General features: G+C 44.7%; 1 protein-coding gene across 1 annotated transcript in view; it reads left to right on the top strand.

Moving 5' to 3' along the window:
* RYK (receptor like tyrosine kinase) overlaps positions 1–23989 on the top strand; it is a 51907-nt gene that overhangs the window by 23036 nt on the left and 4882 nt on the right. The window contains exons 7-13 of the mRNA XM_079315368.1: positions 2621–2721; positions 5435–5560; positions 7947–8033; positions 20023–20092; positions 20433–20565; positions 21444–21553; positions 23495–23654. Of these exons, the coding sequence (XP_079171494.1) occupies positions 2621–2721; positions 5435–5560; positions 7947–8033; positions 20023–20092; positions 20433–20565; positions 21444–21553; positions 23495–23654 (787 nt within the window). The remainder of the gene's footprint in view (positions 1–2620; positions 2722–5434; positions 5561–7946; positions 8034–20022; positions 20093–20432; positions 20566–21443; positions 21554–23494; positions 23655–23989) is intronic.

A 23989-nucleotide genomic window follows, 5' to 3' on the forward strand; every position in this document is an offset into this window, starting at 1 on the left:
TCTTGAACTGCTTCTGTGCTGCCTGCAGCCTCATGGAATAGCTTTATCTTTTCATCCTCCTCTTCATCCATTCATCTGTTCATTTCCATTTTCTCCCTGCCATTCCCTCCCCTGGTGTCCCCAGCTCATGTGACTTTAGTGATGCCACTGTGTCTTGAGCAGTTGTGGTTGCTCAATTGATTGTAACCAAATGAGCTTGTCAGCCTCCCTCAATTCCTTTGTGCCTGATGGAGGGGTTTTAATCAGCTGAAGGTGTTAAAGGATGTGCAGCTTGCTTTAATTCAGAAAGGAGACACATTACATTTATAATGTGGGTGAGGTTTTGAGGTGTCCAGCCCAGCAGTGTGGTCAGATATCCTTCCATCTACTCCATTGTTCTGACTTTCTGTGGAGATAAAGCTAAAATCCTTCTAATGTTAGTCCTCTGTGATTTGGCAGTGTTAATAATTTTCTCTGAATCACCATATATACTACTGATAAATTCAGGGGGCTTTCCCTGTCCATGGAAGAGGATTGAAATGAGATAATCTTCAAGGGCTCTTCCAACCCAGACCACTGTGTGATTTTATGAAGTTTGTGCAGTTCCTGGGGTTTAGCTCTTCAAGCATCATGTGATGATTTGTTTTTTGAGCCTGAAGGTGCCTGGCCTGGCAGAGGTGTAAAAGAAGCAAAATGTGCCTGAAAATCAGGAGCTGTGGGGTTTGTTTTGAACAAACTCACTGAGGGAAGCAAAAACTTCTGATTTAGTTGTGAATAATAATCTCCAGCTATTTCTGTAAAAGGTTCCTGAATGGAATATGACAATATCATTAGGGTTAACGACCTCCCAGGAGCAACAGAGCCTGGAAAACCCACTGGTGCTCTTAATTTCAAACCCCAGAACTAAATAAAACTGAGGAGGGTTGTTAACTGGAAACTCAAGCCAGGCAGCCAAGTTTACAGGCTGCACATGGATTATTTAGGAACATTGTATTGGAAGTCCACAGCAAATGCTGCAAATTTTGGAGCAAAGGCACTGGAAAAGTGCCAAGGAAAGCTGGCATGGTTTAACAGCAGGATAATAGGAGTCATTAAAGCAAGAGGGCATAGTTCAAATAACTGACAGAATATGCAAGTGAGGAAGCTCAAGGAAGAGAGTTAAACCTAAAAACCAGAATGAAGCCAACCCAAAAAGGAGTTTTTCAAACTTGCAATAAGGCATTAAAGGAATGATTCCTTCCTCACACTTGCCTCCAGCCAAAGGAATCCGGGCTAGTGGGTGATCAGGTTACAAAAGGAGTTTCCAGCCAGAGCAAGAAAAGGAAATGCAAGTTGTGCCTTGGTGTTTGATGTGGTGACCATGCCAAGACTCTCCTTCCTGGGAAGCTCCCTGCAGAGTGGATCATACTGAAGCAGCTCGTGGATGCAATAGTGGGAACAGTTCAAATAAGCAATAATAAGTTGCCAGCACCAAAGAATGTTCATTCAAAAACTCTGAAGGAAGTTAAAGGGGAGGAGCTAGAGCAGCATCTGTGGTTTTTAGGCTCATGCTAAATGCTGTGCTGGAACCCTGCACCTGGAAGACAGGGAATGTGGGAATAGCTGTAAAAAAAAAAAAAAAAGGTTCCAGGGAGAGATTGAGGCCAGCTATAAATAAGTAAGTTTGTATTGTGAGATTCAGTAGATTCTGTTCCAAAGAAAAAGTTCAGTGGGTGCATCCATGCTAGTGGTATAGTAGGGAAGAGTGGACTTGGATTTCTGGTTTTTAAAGGAAGCATGGCTTCAAAGGTATCTGGAGGGCATCACCAGCCGTGTCTGCCAATCCTACAGGGGTGGTTGGCACTGCTTGGTCAGTGCTCAGCAGCAGCCCAGGAAACCTTACATGTTGATTATTTGGCAGAACAGAGGCTGTATCCCAAACCTGTTTCCTCTTTGTCCTTCCAATAGAGTCAGCAGTGGGGTAGCTTTGTTAAGCTGGATCAAAGTGGGGGACATTTGTGTGTGTTTGGAGGGGGAGAATATCAGCAAAACTTCTGGCCTTGCTAACAGGTTTTTGGTCCATTACATCTGCAACAGCCCTTTTTGTTGGGTTTTGACTGAAAATAAGACAGAAATCAGCCTGCTTTGGTTTAGGCTGTGGTTTACATGGATACTCTGTGGACCCCTGGTTCTTCTGCCCAAAGAAAGCATCTCAAAAAGCACATTTTAGGTGGTGCTGCAAGGGCAATAGGTACCCTTAGGGAGGGGAGTGACAAAGTAGGGTAGAGCAGTTTGGGCTGTAAAATAGAGCCCTTGTCTGAGTTGGGACATTCATGCCATGAGAGAAATGTGTGCAAATCTTCTCTGGAATATAATGGTTGTTTTTAGTATGACATGGTGGTTCTGGTAAGGAATATTTTGTCACTTGGAATATTCAAAAGTAGGGAGAAGTACTAGAAAATAGAGCAAACTGGAAAACAAACTTGCTTAGAGCCAAGACTTTTGAGTTACTTGAAATACATTTTCATGTGTGAGAGAGTTCAAAAACTCAGCTCTTTTAAAGTCTTGCCTGGAAAATCTCCTGGTTTTGACCTGTACAAGTTGATTTGGGGTGTGTTGGAGTGGCAAGCAGTGGTGTTGATGTGTTTTTGTTTCCCCACAGCATCAGTGACAGCAGCAGCTCCCAGGGGCTGTCGCAGCCCTCCACGCAGACCACGCAGTACCTGCGAGCTGACACACCCAACAATGCCACTCCAGTAACCAGTAAGTGTTAATCTAAGCACAGAGCCTCCTGCCATGTGCAAGAGAACAACAGCAATAACTCTCTGGCTCTGTCACTATGCCTCTTGAATTCACACCATGTGTGTTTTGTCCATGCCATAGTCAGGAGTCAGTGTGGGGGCATGTGATGGTCATATGAGTGTGAGACTGTGTTTGTCCCTTGGGTTGTTCTCCCTGCACCCAGTCAGCCAGACTTCACCAGTAACTATGAAATGTGTGTTGACACTGGGAAGAGCCTTGTGCAGTCCAGGCAGAGGAGAGAGAACAGGATGTATCTACCCAGCCCTGGGATCAGTTACCAAAGCAGGTGATGCCATTTGCATGAATCTTGCTGGTTGTGTTATTCTTGTCATCTCCTGTTGCTTACAGCTTTGCTTGAAAGCATATAAAATAGCTGAAGAGTAGTGAGTGGAAAGGAAGGGTGGCAGCAGTTTAGATACTGATCTGATAACTGATACCACAGAATTACAGAATATCCCAGCTGGGAGGAACCCACAGAGATCATCCAGTCCTACCCCTGGCCCTGCACAGACACCTCAACAATCCCAGCCTGTGCATCCCTGAGAGTGTTGTCCAAATGCACCTGGAGCTCTGGCAGCCTCAGGGCTGTGCCCATTCCCTGGGGAGCCTGGGCAGTGCCCCAGCACCCTCTGGGGGAAAAACTTTTCCCTGACACCCAATCCAAACTCCCCTGACACAGCTCCAGCCATTCCTTGGGGTCCTGTCCCTTGGGAACAGCTGCAGACTGGGATCAGCTCTCAGTCTCCTCCAGGTTGAACAGACCAAGTGCTCTCCGATGTCTTCTGAGTTAATTCTGTAGTTAATGAATATATTCATTGCCTGTAGAATTTTTAATCCTCAAATTATTGTCTGGTTGAGGGCTATCCCATCCAGCACTGCTTCAGGGAAGGGACTATTCCAGCTGGAGGGGGAAGGTGGCCAGCATAGGGACACACATTGGTTTTTTAAAGCAACTAGGAAGACCCCAAAGTCTCTCCCATTGTCCTCTGATGGCACTGGGTGATAGTGACTGTCCCATCATGAGGGAGCACAGCAGAAAGGTCATCATTACTCTCAGCCTTCTTGTGTTCTCCCTTTTTTCCTCCCATGTGTGGAAACAGATGTTTACCTGAGGTTGAGCTGCACCTCTGGGAGAGATTGGGTTCACTTCTAAATTGTACTGTATCTCCTTAAAAAAAAAAAAATCTTGTCATCTGAGTTCATCTTTTCCTTGCAAAGAACTGCTTTTAAAATATATTTGGTATAAGCATTTACAAACAGGCTTGTAAAAAATTAACATATGAAATGTTAAAAAAAAATCATTTTCACAGAGTTTGGAAGAGACCTTATCCTGCAAATGATTCTAGAGCTGGTTTCCCTCTTGTCACCTGAGTTCCTCCCCAGCCTTTTTATTTTCTGTTTCTTAGAATCACAGAATCATTTAGGTTGGAAAAGCCCTTCCAGGTGATTAAGATCAACTGTTTCCCAGCACTGCCAAGGCCACCCATGTCCCCGAGTGTCACACAGCTTTTAACTCCCTCCAGGGGTGGGGACTCCACCAGCTGGGCAGCTGTGCCAGGGCTGGGCAGCACTTTGGGAAATGGAGTTTTCCCTCATGCCCAATCTAAACCCTCCCAGCACAGCTTGAGGCTGTTTCTTCTCCTCCTGTCCCTGTCCCTGGGAGCAGAGCCTGACCTCCCCCCATCTGTCCCCTTCTGTCAGGGAGTTGTGCAGAGCCAGAAGGTTCCCCCTGAGCCTCTTTTTCTCCAGGCTCAGCCCCTTTCCCAGCTCCTTCAGCCTCTCCTGGTGCTCCAGCCCCTTTCCCAGCTCATTCCCTTCTCTGGACATGCTCCAGTCCCTCAATGTCTTATACCAGCTCAGGTTGAGCTGTTGATGTCCTGTCAACCTCAGTTTTTTTTTGTTTGGCTTTCCAAATGGCTGGGGTTAATCTGGCTGAGTTCCAGTTGCTGGAATGATGTCCCCCAGAATCCTCTGGCCAAGGGCAGGGGACCAAGCCCAGGGTGGTGGTTCAACCCTCACCTGCCCAGTGTGGTGGCCACTGTGCCCAAGTGGCACCTGTTGATTACTGGAAATGGTGAAAATTAGGAGAAGATAAAAGGTTGGATGTGTAAAAAAGCAGGATTGACTTTGGTAATTCCACAGTTGTATAATTTTGTTTTCAGTAATGTTTAAATTTTGAAGAAAGTATTATCAGAGTAATTCTCAAGATTTCTCTAATAATACATGTACAAAAGTATTCCAGTCCTTCTGACTCTGCTGGTGTATCCCAATGTCTGGAAGTGCCAGAAGAGGGCACTGGTAGTTTATTATTGTCCTGCTGGGGTAAGGCACCTTCCCAGCTCCAAGTTTTCCAACAGTCTGTTTCCTCCTCCTGGGGGCAGTGCAGTGTTGAAACTCCTCCTCAGTACAGGAGTTTCCTTCACCTGGAGTTAATAATAAAAGTTGTTTATGTGACACTACAGAGATCTCTGATATTATTTCTTTCCCTGCAGATGATTATTCTTGTTTTTTTCATTGCTAAATGCTATCACTTTTTAAAAATGAATATATAATATATTTGAGATCATGCTGCTCCCTTGTGTGTGGGGCTGTAGGTGGTCAGAGCTGAAGCCCTGTGCCTATTCTCATTCCAAGGGTATTTATGTTGGATTGTTTGGCTCTGCTGGCTCCTCAGGTTATCCCACATTGCGGATAGAGAAGAATGATCTGAAAAGTGTCACTCTCATGGAGGCCAAAGCTAAAGTGAAGGACATAGCCATCTCCAGAGAGAGGATCACCCTCAAAGACGTGCTCCAGGAAGGTATTTACAGCACTCAGACACTTCATTCCTCCAACATGGTGTAGATACATAAACACAAATAGAGAGATATTTATTTACAGGTTTTTCTGAAATCGTTCATGAATGATGTTTCTGATCTTCACAGCTTCAGTGGAGGGGAGGAATGATGAGTTGTGTTTGCATTTGGGGTGTGGGGGGTGGGGAAAGCAGCTTCCAGAATTCATTAGGCTGGAGGAGCAACCAGGCATGCTCAGTAAATTATTCAGCTTGTCTGGCTTAATAACCTGCTCCCTGAAATGAAGGGTGGCTGAAGAGAGGTAATCAGTCAGAGCTCTCTAAGCTAACTCACTTTTGGGAGTTCCTACAGGAGAGCTGCTCTTAACAACATTAAAATCAAAGCAAAACCAACCCAAAGCTGTGAAAAACTTCAGTTGTCCAAATTTAGTGTCTCAGTTTATAACTTTGATTTAGAAATCTAATTGGCAGATGCAACATTTACAGCCCTGATCTGAAAGATTCAGAGATTACCTGGTTGGTTTCACAGAATATCCTGAGTTGTTCTCTCTTTGTTTAATGTGCACTTTGAAAGTGTTTATGCACAACATGAATTGATTCTTGTTGATATTGAATTTGAAAAATAGGCTTAAATATTTAGTTTTCTTTGTGATTCACCTTTACTGCTGCGATTTCAAGTCTCTGTTCCCTGAGAAATCAAACTTCCCAAAGCTGGAGAATGGAGATAATGATCCTTTGGAGGCAGAATACTTGGTGTTAGTCTGAGCAGCAGTGGAGGATGTTCCCATTCTTGTTCAATTTTGAATCTCTGAGGAGGCAGCTCCATGCTCCCCTCCATTGTGGGCTCTGCAAAAACCTTCCTTGGCATGTGGGATGTGCTTTGTGTTCCTCTGGGCTGCCTGGAGCTGGGATGTTGGGTGTCATCTATGACTAGAAGTGACTCAGTGCCCCAGCAATGCTTCAGATGTTTGGTGACAGAGCTGCCCTGTTCTGCCAGATGAGGCATAAGGAGCTGGTGAATGCAGTTTGGACCCAGTTAATCCTGGGACCTCGTTTCTTAGCCTCCAGCTGTTAATTTGAGTCAGAACTTTCAAAAGTTAATGACAAAGTCAGTAAGATTAGAGAAGCCCTTTAAGGTCATCGAGTCCAAACATTCTCCCAGCACTGCCAATTTCACCCGTGTCCCCAAGTGCCACATCCACATGGCAGAGGACTTAAAAGACCTGACCAATTTCATATAGTGGTGTTGAGTCTCTGCTGTTGAAGAATAAAAGAGCTTCAGAGGGGAAGAAGGGGATAAAGTAAATTCATTCATGGAACTTTTTGACAGGTCTTGGCCACAGATTTGTGGTAAACTTCATGTAGCTCCCATAGCTTCACCTGCTTTATCATTTTGGAAATACATATTTAGACACTTTCTGGAAGTCTTCAAGAACCAAGACAGGAGGATTTTACTTGCTGTTGAGTAATTCATGGTGTTGTGGTTGCCTGAGAGTCTCCTGAGTTCAGCTGCTGCTTAGTGAGATTGCAGTTTGAAGACCCCTGTTCCTGCAGGGCTTCCTTGCAGCCCCAGGGTGGGTGACAAAAATGTTGCACTGCCACTGTTTCAAGTATTTAGAAACAAACAAGATCTGTATTGCATACTGTTGAAGATCTTTCAACCTGGTCAGGCAGGAGGAGTCCCTGGGAAGGGGCTGTAATGCTGGAATAGACTCTGTGAAGATGATGCACACCTTGCAGAAAAATGTTGCCAAGCTGAGCAGCAAAAACCAATTAATTCTCTGTGTGTTACCAGTTGTTGTCAGCCCAGCTCCTCTTCCTGCAGTCACATCAGTGACATCTTGTGAATGCAAAAATGCTGGAGAGGCTGAAAGACTTCCAAACAAACCCAGCACCTTCCAGCTGAGGTGAAACTTGTGAATAATTGTGATGCTGGCTATTTCAAAGTGTTCCACGTGTGCTGTCTGTCCAGAACTGCTGTTTCCTTGTGAATATTTCCAAAAAAACTTAGTCCTCGTGAGAAGTGCCTTGGCTTAGAATTGCAGACTGGGTGGATGAGAAAAGGGAGCTGGAGTTAGTGCAGGGAGTTGACTGAAGTGCCACAAATAAAACATCATCATACTGATATTTAATTTCACTGGGCTCTGCTATCATTAGCACTCTCATGCTTGTCCCCTTAAGTTTTATTTGTGTAAAACTTCAGCATTTACTGCCTGTAGTTGTGAATCCCCCTCGTGCTGAGTTCTCCCTTGGTGACTTGTTAGGATTTAGAGACCCTCTAGCTGCAGGCATTCCTCACTTTCTGCTGTGAAAGGTACTGTTTGCTTAAGATACTGCTAATGTTATCAGTGTTTCTTAACCACACATCACTGATTGGGTGTTCTGTTCCTAGGCACGTTTGGGCGCATTTTCCACGGAATTCTAATAGAAGAAAAAGACCCCAGTAAAGAGAAACAAGTTTTTGTCAAAACTGTTAAAGGTATGTTTGCATCAAGGAGCAGGTTTGTGTGCAGATGTTTGAACTGTGCTGCAAGCTGAGGGTGCCAAACCTGTTTTTACAACAACCCCCTTCTCCCCAAAATACACAAAGGATGACAAGCAAAAGCAATTTGGATGCTTCCTTCAGCCACAGAGAACAGCAATCTTATATGGAAGAAAAATGCATTTGTTCTCCACCAGTGCCTTCAGTCATCACCCTTGAATACTTCTGCTTATTATTCTTCTGAGTAAAAACTACATTGTTTTTTTTCCCCAGCATGTCATTTTCTCCCCAGTCACAGCCTCGTACCCTGCAAATTGCTGAAAAACACCTGAAATGCATCTTAAAAATCTCTTACAAATGTGTGGCTGTACAAAAGACAAGGCATGGTGTTTCTGCCCTCCTTAAGCTTTGCAACTGAAGCATGAGAGTTGTCATTTAGAACTGAATTTATCCAAGTACAGCATCTGTTTTCAGGAAATATCTGGTTGGATTGATTAAAATGGGGATAGGTAGACTTAAGGAACAAGGTAGGTGTAGATGAAAATATTACAAATGTCCGAGAGGTCTGTCACTGTGTATATTACAAGTATCCTACTTGTATCCCTATGTTACATATATCTATCCCTTCCTCTGCAATCATCACAAATTCTCTGGCAACTCACAAGAGTTTTGCCAAATTCCCAGTACAATGGTTGTTTTACCACTTGTTTTTGTCATTTCAGTTGGGTATCTTATTGCCTTTGGTTTTTCATTTGACAATTTCTTTAATTCTTTCTTGCAAAAAAAAGTGGCATCTATAAGAATTTCAACTCATTCTGCTTTTTTTAATTGTCTGGCTATTAAGTTTTGAAGATACTAATTGGGAAATAGTAAAGTTGCTGAATTTTTCTGCTGCCCATTTCTACTCTTATTATATGTTCCTTAAAGGAGGCAGCCACCTTGGTCTGTGACACAATCAGATGCTTGTGGTGCTCTTTTCTCTCACATGACATAGAACAAATCATGGATTTGGGTGGGGGGAGGACCTCAAATCTCCACTCCCTGCCATGGGCAGGGACATTTTCTGCTGTTCCAGGGTGCTCCAAGCTTTGTCCAACCTGGCCTGGAACACTTCCAAGGATGGAGCAGCCACAGCTTCTCTGGGGAACCTGTGCCAGGGCCTCTCCACCCTCACAGGGAAGAATTTCTTCCCAATGTCCCATCTAACTCTGCCCTCTGGCAGCTTAAAGGTTGTCTTGTCCCTCCATCCCTTGTCCCAAGTCCCTCTCCAGCAATCCTGGAGCCCCTTTAGGCACTGGAAGGGGCTCTAAGTTCTCTCTGGAGGCTTCTCTAGTCCAGGTGAACACCCCCAGCACTCCCAGCCTGGCTTCTTTTATTTAAAAACCAAAAAATTTTCTTCTTTGCAGTATTATGGGAACATTTTCTGAATCCTCCCTTCTTCTGTTCCCTTTCCCTGCCAAACAGTTCTGTCTTTTTTTTTTTTTCTTGGCTCTTATTTAATGTAGTTCTCAAAAATCTAGCCCTTGGCACACAAACTACTTTTTATAGCATTGGATTAAACAACATAACAACATTTGTCAAAAGTGATCTTAATTTAGCTGCCTCCCATGACCTCTTATTGAATTGCTTTCCCAAAATGGGACTTACACTCCTAAATCCACAATTCTCCCTTACAGTGGCTCGTGTCTGTGACACAGCTGTGTCTTACAGGAAAAAAGCTCTTCCCTTTGCAGGAAGGATTTGCTGCAGTGAACTGGAGCATGGTGTGCAGGGAGTGATGGCATTCATAGGATCATTGTAGGGAATTTCCCAGCATTTAAAAGTGTAGAGTAGGTTTTGCTGATACTTGAGCTTGGGCAGCAGAAGTTTGCAAGGAAAAAAACCTGTAATATCCCCTCTCCTCACAGCAGCTCACTTGCAGTGCTGATATGACACAGCTTCATTTTCACACCCTGTGCTGTGTGTGCAACTGGGACATGTAATAACTTGGGAATTTGATCTGGTTGGAAGAAAAAAAACCTGCAAAAATTCTCTTGTAACCAGAGTTTTTCCTTGATCTCAGTCATTCTGTGGCCACACACACACTGCTGTTCCTGGCACAAGCAGGAGCAGGGCAGGACCATAAAAGCTTAATGGATATGAGAACCATTAAAATGACTTAAGTATCTCTTTGCTGAAGGCAGTAAAGCCTGAGGTCATGGAAAACAGACAAGGAATAAAGGCTTTGTCTGTGGAGTTAAATTATCCCTTCCCAAAAGTATGAGCTACTCCAGAACTGTCTTGTTTTACCCAGAGGTGCACTCTGAAAGTGATAAAATGAAGGCAGTGGTGCCCCAAATGTCAGGAAACAATGGGGAAGGTGAGTGGAGTATCCCAAATCTTTGGAAAATGTGAACTGAGGTTCTTTTAGTAGGTGCCATAAGGAAGAATAAACTTGAGAGAAAAACCATCTCTCTTTTTCTCTGCAGGATCAAAGCTTGAGAAACTGAAGACACTATTCTGACATTAAGGGAGTTGTTATGGCTTTAAACCTGGACTTTCAAAAGAGTCCTAGAATCCCAGAAAGCTGTGGGTTGGAAGGGACCTTAAAGCCCATCCACTCCCATTCTGCTGTGGGCAGGGACACCTTGCATGGACCTTCCAAGCCCCATCCAACCTGGGACACTGCTGAGGATGAGGCAGCCACAGCTCCTCCTGTGCAGGTGTCTGACCTCACAGGGAAGAATAAGTAAATAAATTTTTAAAAATTGGCTTCCTTATGTCCAATGTAAATCTACCCTTTTCCAGTTTAAAACTGTTGCCCCTGTCCTACTCCTGCAAGCCTTGATCAAAAGCCTGTCTCAATCTTTCTTACAATCCACAAGCCACAGAAGGATGTTCTTGGAATTTTTCTTCTCCAGGCTAAAACTCCTCAGCCCTACAAGTATTATAGATGAGCCATGAGCCTTGGTTTGTGGGCTGTTAGAAGAGCTCTGTGCCAGTCAGGCAGGTGTCAAGGTTGTGCTGTTCAAGGAATGGTTCCTCAATGAAAATCCATGAAGAAAAATCATGTCCTAAGTGCCTGTCACAGTGGATCTCTTTTCCTGTGTCCCTCCTTCAGCTGTCAGTGTATTGCAGCATCCATACCCTTTCAAGAGAGTTATTTCCAGTCATGTGGCTAGGGAATGTGCTGTCAGTTTTCCCATTTCCTGTGCTGGAGAAGGTGAATTTTATGGCTGTTGGTGCTCATTAGGCAATAATTACATCTCTGGGTATTTCCTGCTCTGGGGGGAGTGATTGCAGCCTTGTCAGTTTGTCTCTTCCCCATATTCTTTCCCAATGGTTGACAGTTGCCCCTAAAGGATCAAAAGCACTGGTAGTTGACTGCAGTAACTGCAGCAGCCCTTCCCACTTTCCTTCCCCAATGTTTTAGGGGATGCAGAGCATTGCAATAAACCAGGAGAGTGCTCAGTGAAAACAGGATCCCTGGATTTCCCTGAATTTTGTGCTTGTTCCCCTCCTGAAGTGATCTGCTCCTAAAGGAGTCAGTAATACATGAAAACTGAGATGGCCTGTACCTGCCTGAGAGGTGGAAGAGCCCATCCAGAGTGTTTCCTGGAATATTCTGTATTCCCTGTTGGCTCAAGATGGGGTAGAACTATTAGGTCAGACTGTCAAACAGCAAGTTTGAGCCTGATTAAGCAGTATCAGTGCAGGGGCTGTATAGGTTGAAGTGTGCTTGTTTAACATGATCTGACTGGTTTCTCATCCACCACAGAATTTGGGATCTTTCATTTGAACACTTCATGAAATTACTGAAGTACTTTTGAAGTGATTCAGGGATTACTTGTTCTGTAGTTCTTAAACTGATGGGGTGTAAAAGCTGGAGATGCTTCTCTTGAAGTCTCAACACCACATATCTTACAAAGACTGGCTGAAGGAGGACCCATCCCTGGGTTTCACTCCAGATCCTTAAAAGAGTTTTTTCTTTCATGAACCTTCAGTTGACTCCAGGGAGAAAGTTGTAACATGCCTGTGGCAGTGACAAAGTTTCTACATGCAGGTTCATGAAATGAGTTTATAAGGTTTTTTTAATGCTGTATCATCTGTGTCTGGGTGTCTGAGCCTTCTGATATGTACAGTGCCTTGAGCCAAGAAGAGCTTAAAAGGAAAATTGATCTCTCTTGACTTTCTGAAAGCTCTAATAACTTCAGATTACCAAGATCCCAGTCTCTGGGGAAAAGGTTGTTCAGAGTGTCCTACATCCTTCATGTTGGTCATGCAGTTGTTGTGTTGTCTTTGCACTTCACACTTGCACTGTGTTCATTTGCTGGGCAAGGTGCTCAAAGTCAGTTATTTTCACACTCAGACATTTCAGTGGAAAATTTGCCTTCATTCTGTCTTCCAACAGACACTGGTGAAGATTGAGGATGTGTGTCATTGCCAGTAAGAGCAAGGATGTGTTATCTAGAATATTTGGGACTTTGGAATCTTTGGATCAACACAACCTGGATAAGTTCATTGTTAGAAAGATGAGAGACTTTTAGCTGGCATTTGCTTTCTTTGTTGTGTTTTTTGTTTTACAGATAAATTGTGTTTATGAGGGTGAAATGCTTCACTTTCCAATCAGAGGCTTCCAATCCCTCTCAGTTTTGGAAATGTCTCTGATGGCATGTTTCCCCAAGCTGGCATTGCATCTCTTGCAAGGGTTTAACAGATCCCTTCAGCCTTTCTGGGGGATCTTTTAAATCATCTGATGTCAGAGGAGGAAGAAAACACACAGATTTCACCTTTGATTTAAAGAACACATTGTTTAATGGTGCTTTTCCTGTGAAGGAGAAAATTCTTAACGAAACAAATAGAATTGTGTTATTCCAGGAACATATGAAGTGAGGGTGAGCTGTGCAGAGCCCTGACTCATTTAGGATGTTCTGGCCAAGGTACACTTTGGTAAAAACAACCCAGTGTGCTGTTCAAGATAACCCTGCTGCTCCCATTTCATGTTCTAACCACTTAACATTTTTCTGGTGTACAAGGAAGGAGTGTTTGGAAACAAACCACCCGTGGAAAGCACTGGAAACAAGGCTAGTGTTGACAAAGGTCAGCTCTTTAAACTTTATTGTTCTACCAACTTTTAATAAACCTTTGAGTTCTGTCATCTTAGGTCACTAAAAGACTTTCAGCATTCTTGGCTATCTCTGACATTTTACTATTTAGATAAATTAATTGCTAATCTAGTTAAGAAGAGATGGCTCATCCCTGGAAATGTTGGACAGGGCTTGGAGCATCATGATCTAGGGGAAAGTGTCCCTGCCCATGGCAGGAGGTAGAGGAACATGGACTTTAATATTCCTCCCAACCCAAACCATTCCATGATTGCAAGATTGGTGACCCTTTAGGACATCATGCAAGTGTAGAAATAGAAATCCTGAGAATTCAGGCCATGCCAAGCAGGAGAAAGCAGTAGGCACTGTTAGGGGATTTAAGTGTGGACAGGCAGCCCTGTGTTAACTGTTCAAAGTATTTCACCTCCCAAAATCAGAGTGCAAGATCCTGTTTCTGAAGAGTATAGCTTATCCCAAAGGAAAAAAACCAAGAGCTACTGCTCATCTGAACTGAAATCTTCAGTATCTTTATAAAGGAAGATATTTGAATGTAAAGAATTGGAGATAAATAGCAAATTTCTGAATATCAGCCTAAAAATGCACTTGATTTGTTATTTAATCCCAGCTCTTTAAGAAAATACCATGAAATACATAAAGCAGTACAATATGCTGCAGAAAATACTGAGGAGATAATTTCCAAAGTATTGTATTGCATAACTTAAAGATTTATTATTCCATGTGCTGAAAAAATATTCACCTGCAGGACACTTTAATTTACATACAGTTAAAATGTCTACTTGTACATCACTTTTATTATGTGCTGCTCCTTGACCTTTGGACCATGACATCAGTCATCTCACTTTCCCAGTTTCACTTTGCACTTATTTAACATTTTTAAATTCATTTTGAGTTAAATAGATTATTTAGCCAAAAGCCTTTTACTTCCTCCTCTTTGCTGCTGCTTCTTGGATTCTGGTGTTATTGCTGCACAGGGAACTCAGACTATCCCCAAATCCTGCTTTTCTCTGCCCTTTTCTGTGGTTTAAAGCTGCCATGTGCATTTGTAATGTAGGAAAACCAGAATAGCATTCCCTATTTTAGCAGTGTCATGTCAGCTCCCTGCCAGGATTTATTAAAATTAAGCTTGGATTTGTCACTGTGAGCTGCCTTGCTTTGCAAAATAAACTCATGTGGTTGATACTCGGTGCCTGGATACCAGGACTGGAAGAGAAATCCTGCTCTCTGGAAATGTTAGCAGAGTGTGGTAAGTGTGATGTCCTGTGCTGTAACTTCCTCCTGCTGTGGAGTGCCTGTCTCACCTGCACAGGAGACTGGAATTCTGTAGGATGCAGGGCTGCCTTGGAAAGCAGGAGATGTGTGGAAGTGATGACCTGAACACCTCCCAGGAGCAAGGTGTCCTGTGCTCAGTCTGTGGCAGAGAAAGCATCAGATGCTCCACTTGGCCCTGCCTGGGGCCTCTGGAAATTTTAAAGCTGAAATGGTTTTTTTTATGTGTCCTTTCCTTTCTGCCTATGAAAAAGCAGGTTGGATCATGACTCCTTGCATTCCTTTGGCATCCTTCTGGTGAAGGAAAATTGTGAAAGTTACCTGCTAGGAGCATTAAAAATGTCCTGTGCAACAGATGTGAGCACAGCCTTGAATTTCTTCCAAAGACTTGTGTAGAAGGGTTAAAGCAATACTCAGGCATGCATTCTCTTTGAACTGGGGTAGAATTCTGCCTTGGGAGCACTTTTACCTAATTAATTGCCTTGCAGAAGCAGCAGTAATTAACAAGGATGTGTTGATACTGGGAGCATTTATCACCTGGAGCTGCTCTGGTCCTGCACTCTCAATTCCTGTGGCCACACTCTGTGCCTGCCTGTGTGCCTGTCACCCTTCCATAACTGGAACTGGATATTTGGCAAAGCCCACAGGGCTGAAAAATAATAAGGGTAATAGAAGCTTGTGAAAACAGGCAAGTGTGTAGGAAATGGGCTGTGCAAGTGTTGTGATGTGGGGGAGTATTACCTTGCAGTATGAAACAGGAGGAAGTTCACAGGGGAACAAGCCATTACAGATGGTCCAAAGATGAGAAAAGGTAAAACATCATCTTAAATATGCTGTTGGAAACATTCATTAGAAGCCTTGGACCTCCTGGATGTAGCATTTGCAGAGCTGCTTCTGACAGGAGTGCTGAGAGAATCTGCTGTTACTGCCTATAGCAGGCTGTGAGAGGATTAAAATGTGACTCAGTTCAATTTTGAAAGTTGTGGTTACATGGATCTGCTTTGTCTTCTGAAGAGATTTCAGTGACCATTCTACAATCAGAAGTATTTTAAATTATGATGCTGCCTGAGAGGAGGTTGGGGTGGGGTGAGTGTCAGTCTGTTCTCCCAGAGAACTAGGAACAGGACAAGAAGAAATTGCCTCAAGTTGCCCCAGGGGAAGTTTAAGTTGGATATCAGGGATAATTTCTTCCCAGAAAGGGCTGTCTAGCCCTGGCACATCTGCCCAGGGCAGTGGTGGAGTCCCCAGTGTGGAGGTGGCACTTGGGGGCACGGGCGAGGAGTGGCTTTGGCAGCAACTGGACTTCATGATCTTGGAGGGTTTTTCCAACCTAAAGGATTCTGTGATTCTTCTTAAGCTGTGCTTTGCTATTTTGAGGTTCTGGGAGGTCTGACTTAAAAAGTGACTCATGAAAGCATCCAGCTAATCAGTTCCCCTCTGCAATATCCAGGTAATTGCTGCTTTTCATCTCTGCTAAGTCCTTTGGGGTGTGGAGTGACTTCTGGTGAAGCAGAGCCTGGTGCCCTGCAGCTGATGAGTGCTTGGTCTCAGAGCAGGCAATTTCCTTTAATTTAGTGTCATCACAGAACTTCCTGTGATGATGAATGATAATGAAAAAAAGATTTTAAAATACATTTTTGCAGCTGGATTTTGAGAAGTTGGTAAAAATTGAATAGGTGTTTTTTCTCCCCAGAGCAGGGTCCCAGCACAGAGGGATCAGCCTCTTCTGTAAAATAAACAGTGCCTGGAGCCCCATTGTGCCTGGCTGCATACAAATCCTGTGATATCAGGAGATAAACCTGCATCAGAGCTTGGAATCCTGCCTTGTTTTTGTCCTGGGCCTCAGGGCAAGCTTTCACAGCCAGGCTTTTGGGTAAAACCAGGACTTGGGAGAGCATCTTTCTCTCTGGAATGCATTTACATCTATCTCAGTCTTGGTTTTAAGCACCTTCTGAAAGTTGGTCCTAACTGAGCACCTGGAATATTTCTGAGTGTTAAATCTTCCTCTGAACTCACCTGCAGTTGCTGCTCTTTGGTTTCTCAGCTGTTGGTGCATGATCACCTTATGGAAAGCTGGCTGCTCCTCATGACTATCCAGCTGCAACTCCATTCATGGCTGAGCACTGACATGTTCTTAATCACAAATACCTCAGTTTAGCTTTTTGCTGGGCTTTGAGGAAGTTGAGCTCTTGTTGCCTTGCCCTGGAGCACTCAAATTCAGGGCTGTTCCTGGTGCCCAAATTTAATAAATGGGAGATTGTGACCTCCTCAGTTGTGTCTCCAAGTAGCTGTTGTAATTTCAGAGGTTTCTGGCTCTGTGGGAGGCTTTCCCCTCCCTTCCCCTCTAGCTGTGTGTGTGGCTGTGCTGGTATCCAACATCTTCATGGATGCAGGGCAGACAAAAGGAGCAGCAAAACCCCCTGGGCATCCCCTGGGTTTGACAGAATCCTTCTCCTGATTTGAGTGGCTGCACAAACAGCTCTGAGAAGAAAACAAAGTGTGTGTGCTTTTGTGTAGCACTCAGGGATTGACACAGTTTGGGGAATTTGGGATTATACATTGGCCCAGGCAGGAAGATGAAATCTGTAGGATTCCTCTCAGTATGTCCTGGGAAAAATGTCTCAGCAGGCTGTGTCTGCTGTGGCACAGCTATCACTGGCTTGGCTCTGGGATTCTGTTTCTCTTATCAAAACTAGAAATGATGGCTTTGCTGGGTTGGTTTTAGGGATTTTCAGTACAGGATGGTCACTTTCACCAGGCACTCACAACAAAAAATATAATATTGCCAAAATCACCTTGGTCCTGGTCTCTGAAGATGTGCGTGTTTGTTGCCCAGAAGTAGTTATAGTCTACTAAATGTAACAGAGTTTGTTTAACTGAACTTTTTCCTTTGTAACTGATGAAAATGGCCTTAAAAGGAAGCCTGATTGCAGTGGGGACTGTTGCAGTGGCAGTATTTTGGTGTTCTTTTCCCCTTTTGACAAGAATCACTCCAACAAGTGGTGATTAATATTGTGTTTTGAATTATATCTAGTGCAAACCCACAATAATCAAATTGTGTGGTGGTTCTAAATTGGCACTGATCTCAACTAGGGGAGGATTAGCCTTGAACACTATTGTTTGTTCTGAGTCTGTTAAATTTGTTGGTGCTGGGTAAGTTTTTTTCCAGGCAGAAAACAAGGAAATAATATTGATAAGCAAACACAATATAGATGGTGGGACTGTTCCACGAGATAAGATTTCAATTTCCGTATATACTTGCCTGGGAGTCAATCATCCTTTTGGGTGCTCAACCACTATAACGTGGAGAGAAAACACCAGAACCTCCCAGTGACCTGCTGGAAACTTCCCTGAGTGCTGGAAAGGGAAAGGCATCAGCAGAAGAGTCACCAAGAGGAGATGAATGGGTGCATTGGCCAAACCAGCCTGACTCGTTCTGTTGATTTTAAATCCACTCTTAAACAATCTCTGATTTAAAGCTTCAAATTATTGCTTGGTGGCTCTTATAATTAAAAGCAAACCAGTTCAGCAAGCACAGGGCCAGAGAGTGTGTGAGGAACTAATCAGCTTAAACTCACACCCAGGAATCTCTTTCCTGCCTTCATCATGTGCTGGGTGAAGAGGTTGAGGTCTTTGGTCCCTGTAATTACTGCTTTTACACCTGAAGCTCTGTACAGGTAACCTGCTCCTCTGACTTCTCACTATCTGCTTTTCCACCTCCATTTTTTATGCTGGCTTTTAGAACTGTATGATTCAGTCATTCAGGGCTGTGTAACTTCATTTTAACATAGGATCTTAGTTTTCCTTTACACTTTCCCAGCCTTTTGCAACTGTCTCAAAGATAATCAAATTCATCAAGTGTCCAGCCCACAGGGTTAAGATCTTCTCTTTCTCGTGCTTCTGTTGGAGTGCAAACCAGAGACTTCAGCTGGCCATGGCTTCAGTGTCTCCTGCACTGCTAGAACCTGTTCACACTATCCCCACACATACTTGTTATCAAATAGAAGGGAATCATAGATTTGTTTGTGTTGGTAAAACCCTCCAAGACCATTGAGTCCAGCCATTCCCTCAGCACTGCCACGGCCACCACTGACCTATGTCCTCAAGTGCCACATCCACACAGATTTTAATCCTCTGCCACTGCCCCAGGCAGCCTGTTCCAGTGTCTGGCATCCTTTCTGTCAATAAATATTTTCTAATATCCAGCTTAAACCTCCCCTGGTGCAACTCAAAGCTGTTTCCTCTCTTCCTGTTCCTATTCCCAGAGCCCAACTCCCCTGGACTGTCATCTCCTGTCAGGGAGTTGTGCAGAGCCACAAGATCCCCCTGAGCCTCCTTTTCTCCAGGCTGAGCCCCTTTCCCAGCTCCCTCAGCCTCTCCTGGTGCTCCAGCCCCTTCCCCAGCTCTGTTCCCTTCTCTGGACACACTCCAGCCCCTCAATATCCTTGTAGTGATGGACCCAAAAGCACTGTCGGATGCATCCCATAATATAGCCATAATTGTCACTAATTTAGTGGCACCTCTGAGCTTCTCCAGAGTGCTCTCATCACTCTTCATTCAGCCAGAGTCACATTTTCTTTTGCAGGGCTCAGGCTCACTTAGGAAAGGGTGTCAGGGCTGTACAGGAGTAGGATCAGACCCTGGAGGAGGGAAGAGAGCAGAGGATGTTTTTGCCTGTCATTTCTCCCAGGGCAGTAAAACCTTGGCTTTGACTCATCCACAACATGTAAATTCCCCCTAATGCAACAAGGAGAGCTCCTTGGGCTGTGCTGGGCTCTCCTGTGCCAACTCCTTGCAGAACTAGTCCCAGCATGAGGGAGAAACAGAAAATGCTCCCAGGTGGGAGGAGGGTGGGATTGGGAGAGCTCTCATTGATGTCTCCTTAAGCTTCTCTGGAGGTTCTTGCCACCAAAAGGGGAAAAGAAACCAAATACACAAAAAATAGTGGTAGGAAAGGGGTTCCAGGTACCACTTGTGCTTCTGCCCAGCAGATGCTTTGATTGCTGTGGGTTACTGGAGTTATCACAGGTGCCTGAATTTTAGCTGACAGCAGTGGTTTCATTTATTTATTCATTTCTAAAGGTGGGGGAAGAAACAGCAAACAGTTCTAAGGTTACCAAGAGTCAAGTGTCAAGCAGAGAGCAAGGAAATAAGTAAATCTAGACATAAGCAGCCTCCAGCCATGTGGCAGTAAACACAGCTGTACCTGGAGTGGAAACTCTGCAGCAGAGCAGTGTCCTTGGAGTGCATTCATGCTTGGGAAACACTTGGCACATCCCACAGCTTCTGTGGGCACCAGTGCTGTGCAGGATGGGACCACACTGCCCTGTGCAGCCAGCTTGTGCCTGCCCAGAAGCTTCCAGGAAGTGCAGCCTGTCAGCACCTGGAAAGTGCTTGATTTCCTTTCTGGGCTTTACCCCACTCCTTTAAGCAGAAATGAGCCTCAGAACTTGGCCTTGAACTTCAGGGCTTTTCCTAAGTGCCATTTTAAGAAAGGAGGCAAACAAGTTCTGTTCTTGCTCAAATGACCTCAAGTGACTTGCAAAGCTGGACTGAATTTTAATTAATATGTTGATTTGTTTCCAAAGTTGATGTGTGGTTCCTTTTTCCCCCAGATCAAGCCTCGGAGGTGCAGGTGACAATGATGCTGACAGAAAGCTGTAAACTCAGAGGGCTTCACCACAGGTAGGGCGGGCAGGGCTGGTGACAAATCCATGTCACTGTGAGGTGGAAGTACCTGGGCTGAAGCTCCCTGGGTAGAGGAAGCTCTGTGTTTGGGAATTCAGCAACACTTCTGTAGAATCATGGAATGCCAGGGTGGTTTGGTGGGAAGGGACCTTAGAGTTCATCTCTGCCCTGGGCAGGGACACCTTCCACTGTCCCAGGCTGCTCCAAGCTCCATCCAACCTGGCCTGGGACATTTCCAGGGATGGGGCAGCCACAGGAATACTTTTTAGGAGTAAGTATCAAAAGTATTTTTATCAAGTTTCAGTTCCATAACATTAGGAATTTCTCTGTCTTCCAGGAATCTGCTGCCTATCACTCATGTCTGTATAGAGGAGGGAGAGAAACCAATGGTGCTGCTGCCCTACATGAACTGGGGGAACCTGAAACTCTTTCTGAGACAGTGCAAACTGGTGGAGGCCAACAATCCTCAGGTACCCTTGGGCATGTTTAATGGGACTTTGTGCCCATTAAACCTCCCTTTGCTCTGGCACCTGGGTTTGTGTCACCAGAGGAAGGGTTGTGGCACTCTCCTGTTCAGTGTGATGGCAGGAGAACTGCAGAGGTGGCTCCCCAGCAAGTGTTTACCTTGATTCCCACCAGGAAAGCATTCCTGCCTGTTTATCCTGGGTGTTCAGAGGGCAGGAAGCTGTGTCAGCTCTCATTAGGGTAGGAGCTCAATTGATGCATCCTAAAATTCTACCAACAAATAGAGAAAATTGTGGAATAAGTTAAGGAAAGTTATGTATCGAGAAATTTCAGATGTACTGATACTACTTGTGGAATCACAAGCTATAAATACATGCAAGATTTTAATTGTGGTGGAACTGTGAAGTTGCAAAAGGAGCTGAAGCAACAGCCTTTGATACTGATTTTGGAGAGCAGCAAGGATTTTGACTGTGCTGCTGCCTGGAAATGAGCTTGTTTCCAGGAAAGCAAAGTGAAAAAGGTGTGGGAAGAGGGCTGAACTGGACAATTTTTGCCTATGTCCACTTCCAATCAAAGAATAAGTAGGTACAAAGAGTGAGGCACTTGCAGGATGAAAGTATTTTCCCTTGGCACAACAAAACAGTTAAAATTTAGAGTAAGGCATCATCATGAGTGTCCATAGGGGTTGTGTCTGTGGGGAAGGGAAGGGAAGGGAAGGGAAGGGAAGGGAAGGGAAGGGAAGGGAAGGGAAGGGAAGGGAAGGGAAGGGAAGGGAAGGGAAGGGAAGGGAAGGGAAGGGAAGGGAAGGGAAGGGAAGGGAAGGGACACAGTACAGCCAGTGACCCTGCAGGTGCTGGGCTGATGGCTGCTCTGGGCTTTGCAGGCGATTTCCCAGCAGGATCTGGTGCACATGGCCATCCAGATCGCCTGTGGGATGAGCTACCTGGCCAGAAGGGAGGTCATCCACAAAGACCTGGCTGCCAGGAACTGTGTGTAAGTACTGTCCCCTCTGCAGCTGCAGCTCCCTGCTCTCAGCCTGAGCTCCCCTTCAAAATGCAGGTTTGGGGTCACTGCTGTAGTCAGTGAAGTTGTTTTCCTCCAAAGTGAGGTTAACCAGCAATCATAGTTCTAAAGGATGCACAGCATCCTCTCTGGAAATGCCTCAGCTTTTTGTCTATCACTTTTTCAAAGGCTTGAAAAGAATTAAAGCTTCCCTTCAACTTTAATAAAAACCTGGAATATCTTTGACAGATTGATAGATTTTTTGTTTAAAGTTAGTTTTCTTCGTTTTTTCTCCTTAAAAACGGAGTTAAAGACTTTGTTTATTGGTAGAATTCTTAGTTGGCAAGTGATGGATAGGTACAAATGTGCTCTGGAATGGCAGGAATGCCAGAGAGGGGTTTGAGACCATCTTCAGGCTGGAATGCACTCCAGAATGTAGAGATGGAGGTGTTTGGTGGCCTCCTAGGAACCCAGTCACTCAGTGACCACCGTCTCTGCCTTGTGCCTGTAAATATGCTCAGTGTGATGGGGCTCCTGACAGATTCTCTTCCCAATTTCTGTCACTGGTGAGCACACTGAAGAGGAAGTGGAACCAGAGGAGACAGAGCTCACAAACATCAGGGACATCACCTGGAATTTTATGTTTGGAAAGAGAAAGAGGTGCCAGTAGCCAAGGTGCCCTGAAGAACTTTATTCCACCTGCCCCTCTTTGTTCCCCACGTTTGCTCTGGGTGGTGGAAAGCTGGGAAGTGCATCAGACCCGTGTCCTAATTTTAGGCAGGGAGCCAGGATTCCAGTGATCTTGGCAGGTTTAAGGGAGGAAATGCTTTTGGTCTCATGAGCCCATGGCCAATTACAGTGGACATGAGCATTACACAAGTCAGGCCTCTCTAATCACTGCGGAATTGCCCTTTGGATTGAAGTTGTTTTCAAACGGGTTTTCTAGGAATTTCTCTGAATTCTTAAAATTTACTAGATAGGAAATTTCCTGGCGTGTAAATTTTGAGGCCTGGAAGTGCATAGAAATAAAATAAATAAAAAGGTATCTGAGATAGTAAAGAGGGAAACACACAGAGCATTTATATTTCATTTTTCTCATCAAAATGAAGAAATAATTGGCAAGATGAGATGACAGCAAAAAACAATTTGTTACCATATTCTCAACTCAATGTTCCTTCTATATTGTTGTCATACAATGTTGAAGCCAACATCTTTGCCATATTCTGAAGTCAGCTGTTTATGAGAACACTGAATTTTATTACACACAGTTTTAAGTTCAAAGAGTTTGAATCACATCCCAGAGGGGGCAGTTTCTCTGTACTGTTTTGAGTCATCTTTTCTTGATTAAAGTAAGTTTCCCTTAGTACCCTGTTTCTGACAAGCATCAATATCTCTTGTGGAGGGAATAAACAGTTTTGCAGCAGATGGCTTGATTGGACACACACTTTTGGACCACAAAGAGTACTGGTTGCTTAAAGATATTACTGGCTCTTGCTTAGATTGTTGCCTCATCATTGCCACAGTGCTGCAAGGTGTTTAATTGCTCTGATAATGGATCTCCAAAAGAGCAGGAGTAACTTGAGGCAGTTACTTGTTTGCTTTAACGGTATTTTTTCACACCTGTAAACATTTGGTTCTATTTAATCAAGCCTGCTGATTTTTCCTAGCGCCGTTATCAGAACAAATCGGTGCTGTGATAATACTTGCTAATGACACAGTGAGTGTGTCCTGATGCAGGAGAGCGCCAGTGCTGGGGTGTGGGTTAGCTGCTGGGGGCTGAGCAGAGCTGTGAGCAGAGCTGTGTGCTGTGAGCAGAGCTGTGAGCAGAGCTGTGGGTTGTGAGCTGTCTGTGGGTTGTGAGCAGAGCTGTGAGCTGTGAGCAGAGCTGTGAGCTGTGAGCAGAGCTGTGAGCTGTCTGCTGTCTGTGCGCAGCATCGACGAGGCGCTGCAGGTGAAGATCACGGACAACGCGCTGTCGCGGGACCTGTTCCCCATGGACTACCACTGCCTGGGGGACAACGAGAACCGGCCCGTGCGCTGGATGGCCCTGGAGAGCCTGCTCAACAACGACTTCTCCAGTGCTAGTGATGTGGTCAGCTTTCCCCCTCCTTACGTTTTGGAAATGTGCTTTGTTGGTGTTTTTCTCTTTTTTCAGCTGTTGGAGAATCACAGAATCTGAGAACGGTTTAAAGCCCATTTCATTCCACCCCCTTCCACTGTCCCAGGTTGCTCCAAGCCCTGTCCAGCCTGGCCTGGAACACTTCCAGGAATGGGGCAGCCCCAGCTGCTGCTGGACACACTGTGCCAGGGCCTCCCCACCCTCACAAGGAGCAATTTCTTCCCTATATCCCCTTTTCCTGTCCTTGCATCCCTTGTCCATAGTCCCTCTCCAGCTCTCCTGGAGCCCCTTTAGGCACTGGAAGGAGC

Source organism: Erithacus rubecula (genome assembly GCF_903797595.1).
Source record: "Erithacus rubecula genome assembly, chromosome: 11".
NCBI lineage: Eukaryota > Metazoa > Chordata > Aves > Passeriformes > Muscicapidae > Erithacus > Erithacus rubecula.